Raw genomic sequence first — 8656 nt, 5'->3', positions numbered from 1 at the left:
TATATATATATATATATATGAAAAAAACGGTGATTCATTGAAATGTCACTCTGCTGCTGCTGCCCTATAATAAAGTGACCGATGGGGGATCGATCGCGTCGTTTGGTGCGCGGTCACGTGCACCGGAGCGGGGGCGTGACTTCATTATCGACCAGGTCTCAGTCGCTGCGTTTTAAGGGACGGAAGGGGTAGAAAGATGACGTTGTCCCAGCACCAGTAAGCATCTCGTTTTGCGGCTGTTGTGGTTCCGTCCTGTCGATCGACCCCATCCTCATCGATCGTGTCGATGCGCTCCACCTTCATCTTCATCCATGTTCTGGGATCCGCTCAGTTCGTGTCGCGCATGTTTTCTGAGACGCAACATATATGAGAAATAAACACGACGGTGTGTGTGTGTGTGTGTGTGTGTGTGTGTGTGTGTGTGCGTGCGTGCGTGCGTGTGTGGGGGGCATCAACACCAACCCCCTTGATAATAATTCACAGATCAACCATTGTTTTGCCCTCTTTCTTTCTTTCTTTCTTTCTTTCTTTCTTTCTTTCTTTCATTCTTCCTTTGTCTCTTTCTTTCTCTTTATCTTTCATTCTTTTTTTATCTTTATTTTTTCATTTATTTATTATCTTTCATCCTTTCTTTCTGTCACTTTCTTTTTAACTTTCTGTCTGTCTTTCTTTTATCTTTCTTTTTTCCTTTTTTATTTTTCTTTCATTTTTTTCTTTCTTTTTATCGTTTTTTTTTTAATCTTTGCTTGTATGTTTGTTTCTATGTTTCCTTTTCGTTCTTTCTTTTTCTTTCTTTCTTTCTTTCTTTCTTTCTTAATCTTTGTTTGTTTCTCTCTCTCTCTCTCTCTCTCTGTGATTTATCACAGCGTCAGACCTATGCTCTGTGTGATCGCCTTGCCTCGGCGGGTCAACAGAGCAGACTGAGCCCTCAGGGCCTCCAGGGGAAAATGAAACCGTTTGGAAGCAGTGGATTCATCTCAACCTTCACGTTGTTGAATAACCTGAACCTGACCGTGATCTTATGAGGGAGCGCTTCTCTCCAAGGCCGCTGGACTTCTGTGCCACTTAAACCTTTTAAGGGAAGTTAAAGTGGGAAGACCTTACCGCTGACCAGATTTGACCAACGCAATAGAGCGGGTTTCGCTCGTAAGTCCTTTATGATCGCTGTTCTCTGAGCTGCAATCACAACACAAAAATGGAGGCAATGGTCCTAATCGTCCTAAATCAGCCACAGATGGTTCTCATTGGTATTGGCTGTGTTGGTATCGAGAAGGAGAAATCATTTGAAAAAAAAAGTGAATTTCCAGTTCAATCAGTCAAGTGTGGAAAGACCTGCAAGACGTTGATGTTTACCCAATTTGTAACTTGTCGCCCCTCTATAATTATCATCATAGAGTGTGATTGTTATATCAATGCCTAAATAGTCAACGAGATTGTGACCGTAATGATTGCTTCACTGTGCTTTATCTTTCTACGCAAGGGCATCAATTTGGGTCTATAGATATTCATTCTATTTAAGGTGCAAGGAGGTTGTGGTGTGTTTACTCTAGCTATGAAGGAGCAGCAACACTTATTACTTGTCTCACTGTTTTTCTCTTCCATCAAAACCTGTGAAGGTCTTTTCTTTCCTCTGACTGGTGCCACGTACAGAGAGTGAAGCCCGTCCGGCTTTTGGGCCACAGCCATGGGATGCGGGGGCAGCCGGCTGGACGCACTAGAGCCGCGCTACCTGGAGAGCTGGACCAAGGAGACGGAGTCGACTTGGCTGACCAGCACCGACAGCGACATCCCCCTGTCCTCCATCCAGAGCATTCCCTCCGAAAACTCCTCGGACAGCTTCACCACCGACAAAACCATCAGCACAAGTAAGAAAAACATTTATTCCTACTCATTCAAACCCAAACAATATGTTTTGTTCTGTTTTTATGTTCTCTATGTTTGTTTTTCTTGATGGATGCTACTAATCCTCTTTATGTCTTCTCTTGATGATAACCTCAATGTTAATTTTTACTAACAAATAGTTATTATTTGTTCATTGTATTTTCAAAGTTGTGTCTTTATATTGTAACAATATATCTAAATCTATGTAATCACTTAAACATATGCGCACACACATAATGAAGTACACAACCTCATATGTCCTCAGTCACATATTTCTTATTTTGCCATGGTTTTCCAAACCGTATAAGTGGGAGTATAGTCTTTTCGGCCTCCTCCCGTCGATGCAGCTGCAAGAGCAAGAACAGAACCTCATTGTCCTTAGTGTGTCAAGACTATCTTATCTGGAATACCTATAAATCTGTGATGCCAAACTGACCATATATTCTCTGACTCCCTGAAAAATAAACAGTTCGACTCAGAGAGCTGCATGAGAGCACATCTCTGACCCAACCCTTGTACAAGTAAAAACCAGCGTCTGTCTGCCTCTTTTTTTTAAACCACCGATTGACAAACTGCAGACTAAAGCGACCCTCTAATTTCTGTGACAATATCAAGAAAATATTGAAAATGTGTTAATTAATATATCATTATACAAGCCACGTCCTTCTTTTATACTTTAAAAAGTGCACCTTAACTCCTATATATACTTTGTTGACATCTCAATCTGCTCCAAAAGCAAACATATTAAAGACATGCGTTTTCAAACTTTAGATTATAGACACAATTGACATTAAACAGAACTCCCTTTATCTAACAATTAAGCAACAGGCTGCACTTAGTCATGGGAGTATGATGCTGCAATAAAGAGATATATCAAAAATGGGCTCAAACCGTTACATCAAAAGACAGTGCACTCAAACAGGACGAGGTTCACATGGCAACCGATGTTTAGAGAGTAACCTTCCTCACTCTGCAAAGGCACATTCTATTAAGGCTCCCTCTACGGAATATCAAGAGACCCAGAAGAAGCTTATTTAATTTGTCTCTGGAAAACACTGTTAAACATTGTGGATCTGCAGCCATGGTGCCCGTGTCTGTCCACAGAACAAACCAATTTGTTTTTCAAAAAGTTCTCACGCTGATTCAGTGATTTGCCTTACATCACCTTGTAAAAGCTATGCTGTTTGTGTAATGGTCAGTTACAATAGGAACATAAGCAACATAGTGAATGGACTCTCTTCAAGCAGTCCTTAAATCCTTGTGACATTTTGTGTGATAGGAGTATTATAATTTTTTTAAGTTTTGCTGTATTTTACTAGAGCCTATTATTCACACTGAGTTGTTCTGAATATATATATATATATATATATGTACATGTATATGTATATGTATATATATATATATATATATATATACAGTATATAGACTGTATGTGCATAAAAAATTTTTTTGTGGGGAAGGGGTATTTTTATGGTTTATCAGTATAACTTAAACCTGTCAGACACAGCATTTATAAGGAGAAAAGGCTCCTGTACCACAGGTCCAAGAATGGAACCCTACAACACAACAACAACAACAACAGTGTTGCAGAAGGCTGAGACCTCTACTTTTATTTTTTATTTCAGTGCCTGATTTCTTCGAGGACGGTCTCCCTCACCCAGCTCAGGCGTATCTGAAGGTCTGCTCGGCTCTGTCCGAGACCAGTCTGAGCGACGGGAAACCTGCTGGCCCTCCTGCGATCCAGGCCGCCCCACCGCAGGACATGGTGCTACCGACGACTGGTACCACGGTGCAATGCAGGAGCGTCCTACGCACAGAAGAGATCGTAAGCCGCCCAACTCGTCTGCATAGAAGGGTTTAGTCCCGATGAACGTGTAATTTACCAGTCAACCTTTCATCAACCCTCGCAGACCAAGTGGCAGGACAACCGGATGCCCACCAAGCAGGTGACCATCACGGTGACGCAGAGCATCCGCCAGGTGGACAAGAGTGGGAAAATCAAAGAGAAATCCTTCACTACCTACGAGGTGATGAAACCGGTGGGAGGCCTCAAAGAGGCAGCAATGCAAAATACTTCAAATAAAACAATGAACCACAGAGAAAACAATGACTGAATCTACCCAAGGCTGGTTTCGCAAACTGCTTGGGGAGTTCCGAGTGCAAGTTGTCTGAGTTTGCAGACCGAACGTATGCGATGAGCAGAAAGAAGGTAATGCATGATGTTTGAACCGCTCTGGTTAGACTTTGTTAGAAATGATGAACTCATCAGTTTGTATAGTGTTTCTGTCTGTCTCCTTAGGCAAAGTTGTTTAATATTGACAATAAGATGTTTTAGACTTGAATGATTACATTTACAACGATGAACATCAGTCTTAAAAAAAAAAGTTATATTTTGGTTTGAAGTAACGGAGAGAAAAACCTTTTGGAAATTACGCCAACAAAAACAAATCACAAAGACAATCATTTTATAGCTCATTTAATCATGGAAGGAAAAAGATCCTGTTAAAACAATACACAGATCACTTCATATTTACATAAATGTTATGCATAGACCAAATTTATATTATTACCGTAGTGGAAATGAAATTTGATACACAAAAAGAAACAAAAACAGTTGCCATGTGAATGCACATGCATCGGATTGTGTTGATTGCACAACGTAAGAAGATTGCGCTTACATGTGGATTTAGAACTATTCTATTTGTTGTTTGTATTTTTTTATGTGACTAAACAATACAATGTTGAAACTAGACTTTTCTGGTCCATCTCAAGGCCAGTGAGATTCACTTCACGGGAAGGACAAGAAGAGGGTTTTGATATACTGTATTTTGTTGACACAAGCAAAAGCCAAGCATATGTGATCCTTGTATTGGCTTCTCATATAGAAAAAATGCTAAATGTGGTGACTTCTTGGTATAAAAAGCCAGGTGTACATGATTTTTGAGTAACTTTTATCACAAACGGTATGCGGCATGTTATTAGGTTATTAGGGGACATGGCTACAGAGGGCTCAGTTTGTAGCAGGATTGACAATGTACAGTTGACTTCATCAAGTTTGCTGTGAGCTCAGCATTGTGTTGGAAGCATGTGGATTTGTCTTTGCTGATCATATTTCATTTCTCCGAATCGGAACAACGGCTCTTCCTTTTCCATCCACTCCTCCGGACAAAATTCAGGGAAAAAGAACCTGATCTCTCTGTGCGCCGACTCCATGGAATCTGCAGAAAAAAGGGGGAGGGTAAGAACACACAGCATAGAATGTAACCGATAATTAACTTCACATTTAAATACATGAAAAATATTTTTTTATGCTTTTACTTTGTAATGATTTAGTATTTCATATATAAAGTAAAAGGTTTAAATCGTATATTTTTTGTTGGTGTGAAACTTCAGTAGGAGCCAGCCTTGCAGTCTTGGGATGCAAAGATATAAAAAATATCAAAAATAATCAAGCAAAAACTGTTCCTGAGCCATCCAAGTTGCAGCATTTACAGACCTATTTACTACCAAATTTCACATTACCTCCAATAGCTAGTTCTGTAGCACAACATGCTTCATACCTGAGCCGTGTGTGGTGTTCCTTGTGTCTGTGAGTCCAAACTGGGCCCTGATGGTTGCAGGGGAGCTATATCTGGCCCTGAAAACTTTGGTTGGTCCCATCACTTCCCTCCAGTGACTTACAGCGTCTTCTCTAGCCAGAATGTAAGCCCGCATAGGACCACTGAGGGGTGATAACAAGAAAAACATTGTCAGAATGTATGGGTAGAAATATTAAGGCAAGTTTGGGCCATTATGAATAGGCTCAACTATAGTTTGCTTTACATAGAAAACACTTATTTCAAAATTCCTTAATGGGAAAATCTGGCAGAAACCACATCTCCAGCATTAGCCACCAGATCATACAACAAATAATAATAAAACAGAAGATACATATTTATGGGCTTGTTGAGGTATTTTTGATCCATTGAAGGATCCCACCAACAATGACAGCACCCAAGAAAAGAAAAGGTTGCTGTAGCAACCATTGTTTCACGGTTTTACGCACAAAAGATGCTGTGAGCTGACAGTGTTTGGAGAGGGGGGAGTCCACATGAAGACAGACACAAGCTAAAACGCACGATAGCTGTGTATTCTCAAACAACAGATACAGGTGTCTAGTCTGAGAGATGATCATTCAGTAATAACTGGAAGCCTTAAAATTTGGTGTATTTGATCTAAAACATACCTGGACATGAATTCTACAAGTCTTTGATAGAAGAATCGCCCTGAGGAGCACAAACAAATCAAAATGAAGACATATCACTGTAATTGTCTGATAGTGGCAGCACTGTGATAACAGAAAACAGCTCTAAAACAATACTTTCAATGCAGACTGACAAACAGATCACATCAAACTTCTGATGGCAGGAGAAATATTTTCCTGCCAGATAATGAATGATCACATACATATCTATTACATCTACAACAATTTTCAAAATACGTCTTCATTGTCTTCCTCAGAAATATAGACACCATCTTACTCTGACGCATCTCAATGCAGTATAGCTCTATGAAAGTGATCAATTCAAGTAGAGATACAGCCATAACAATAATGTGGCATACCAGAAGCACCTGACCATTCCTAAATTGTTCTCACTTAGGAATATAGGTCACGGACAAGTTACTTTGCAGATTCACAAAGTAGTTATTAATTTTCAGGGAAATAATTCCAAAGGGAGATGAATAATTCCTGTACCAAGGCCAAGTACATTTTAAATTGTGCCTTTCAATGCAACACAATGGGGAGAATGGTTAACCAACCACTCCAAATTGTATGAAACAGGTTTCGCAATTCCTGCCTCAGTGTATCGGGGTAGCATTTGGTTTGTCGCCTATGAATGAGTTTGGTGAAAGCCGCCACTGTAGAACTAAATTACAGCCGATAAAAATTAAACAGACATTTCCACACCCGCATGTTCAGCATAAAACCTCTCAGAGTCGTGCCGTTTCCACACCAGCTCCTTGCATCTAACAATGGCAAAGTTGTCGTCCAGAATTCTTTGGTGAAGAGCCTGGGATACAAAAAAAAAAAAAAAGGTGAAATGGACAGAGTTTAAAAAAAAATGTTGTATAAAATATAGTATCCAACGGAGTGTTTAGTGTTTTTAGTACGTAAGTTTGACGCATGCAAAGAATGTTAAATGTGAGCACGACGTTTATTCATCGCAGGCCATACGAAAGTGAAGCAGCAGGGTTAGAGTTAGGGTGAGCTTCCCACCTCCAACATCACAGGATGTGCGACTGCATCCGGCTTGATCACCGCCAGGGTGAGCTGCAGAGCTTTAGACAGGCGAGCGGTCAGCAGCATGGCCTGAAAAGAAAAAAAAACAAACAAATACCGATTTGAAATAATATCATACATTTTAAACATATCAAATTGTTAATAACAAAACTTTCGCCGACAACACACTTATGACTGTTTAAAAAAAAAAAAAAAAAAAAAAGAAGCACCACTGGAATAATTACTTCAGTGCGGACTGCGACAACCGTCTTATTGAAAGTCTGGAGTCGTTGTGTTCAGGGAAACTTTTTAACATATTCGCGTGTTTTCTGTTTGGATTCCAAACAACAGCATGTCAACCAAACAACAGCCACAAAACGACAACAACACCTCTACTCTTGACATTGCATGGTCCGTCTATAAAATGTGTCCCGCGAAACCCGAACCGCATTGGTGTCCGCTTTCCGGTTGCTATAGCGCACGAGTGATTTTCAAATGAACTCTCGTGGGGAATTTACATCGAAAGTATTTGTATTTATTCATAACGAAAGCAGTTCGTTTTTAGCTGAACATCATTTTAATATGTATTCTATGATCACGAATGTAGACTCAATTTGGTTCACGGTCAATAGAGCATTTCTAATACATTATGATCGGCCGGTGTGTGTTTTCATAATGCAACCGAGTTACAATTCATCGTCTTCAAATAATACTGGATTCACTCTTCATTAACAGCAGCCACACCCGAGTGAACATGCCACGAACTGGTTAGAATGTGTGACTCCAACCTAAGATTTTTTTTTTGGTCTGTGGAATCTCATCAATGTTAGAGATCAGACATGGGAGACTCAAACGGCCACATTCCAACAAGGCAAAAGGAGAAGAAGAAAAAAAGATGCCACACCCTGGAAATGTGGAGGTGGGTTGAAGTTTCGGGGTTGACATACAATATATATAACGTATAAAGTATTGGACCGGATGAGGAGGGGGGTGGTGCTATGTCCCACATAGGTTTCCCCCACCTGCCAATGTCATGTGACCTGGGTTGATGCCACAGCTGTTACCTTCCATGAGGAATGGAGAGAAGGAAAGGAGGTGTCAGGAGGATGGGGGTGAGATCATGAGGATCACGGTGGGATGATATAGAGCTTGGAGCAGCAGCAGCACACAAGAGAAGTCCAGACGTGGGATGAATGTGACACTGGCATATAAATACAAAAATACACAATGAAGACCCTCGATGTGTAGAAGCTCCCGTCATAAGCCTGCACAACAAGTTATACATGGCTTTTTTAAAGTCAGGCGGTTTTGACATGGTGGTTATTAATGTTCTTTACAGTTCAAGTGATCCTAGATGCAAACAAAACTTGCCTGTGATAAGAAGGAGTAATGTCAGCAGAGTTGGTTGTATAAGGATTTTTTTTAGGCAGGGGGAGGCTAGAAAAAGAGCAGAGGTGGGCTCAGAGGAGAAAGAATGATTTGATTATGGAAGGGAAAGAGCTGTTGTGGAGGTGT

The 8656-nt window shown here is 40.4% G+C and overlaps 2 protein-coding genes across 3 annotated transcripts; one reads left to right on the top strand and one right to left on the bottom strand.

Moving 5' to 3' along the window:
- Positions 1-1684: 1684 nt before the first annotated feature.
- Positions 1685-3995, top strand: baalcb (BAALC binder of MAP3K1 and KLF4 b; the record flags this gene model as incomplete). Its single annotated transcript, XM_080022814.1, has 3 exons — positions 1685-1865; positions 3507-3706; positions 3792-3995. The coding sequence occupies 3 exons, from the start codon at positions 1685-1687 to the stop codon at positions 3993-3995; spliced, it is 585 nt and encodes a 194-aa protein (XP_079878940.1).
- A 345-nt stretch (positions 3996-4340) lies between these two features.
- On the bottom strand, positions 4341-7576 carry nme6 (NME/NM23 nucleoside diphosphate kinase 6). Of its 2 annotated transcripts, none has more exons than XM_079996975.1 (6): positions 7532-7576; positions 7139-7231; positions 6830-6932; positions 6107-6146; positions 5442-5602; positions 4341-5099 (listed from the first exon to the last, which is right to left on the bottom strand). In XM_079996975.1, exons 1-6 carry the CDS (start codon positions 7544-7546, stop codon positions 4948-4950), a joined length of 564 nt encoding a protein of 187 aa, XP_079853101.1. In that variant the 5' UTR covers positions 7547-7576; the 3' UTR covers positions 4341-4947. The 2 variants fall into 2 exon arrangements, with proteins under 2 accessions (XP_079853101.1, XP_079853102.1); XM_079996976.1 differs by having other exon boundaries at positions 7387-7545.
- Positions 7577-8656: the final 1080 nt, after the last annotated feature.

The sequence above is a fragment of the Zeus faber genome, assembly GCF_960531495.2.
Source record: "Zeus faber genome assembly, chromosome: 2".
Classification (NCBI taxonomy): Eukaryota; Metazoa; Chordata; class Actinopteri; order Zeiformes; family Zeidae; genus Zeus; species Zeus faber.
This window is presented reverse-complemented; position numbering and strand designations above follow the sequence as displayed.

Bases quoted from the DNA above. Each gene is read 5' to 3' on its own strand.
- nme6 (XM_079996975.1), bottom strand. The intron at 6,933-7,138 runs GTGGGAAGCTCA...TTTGTATCCCAG, and splicing joins CACATCCTGTGATGTTGGAG to GCTCTTCACCAAAGAATTCT. The intron at 5,100-5,441 runs GTATGAAGCATG...TTTTTTCTGCAG, and splicing joins GAACACCACACACGGCTCAG to ATTCCATGGAGTCGGCGCAC.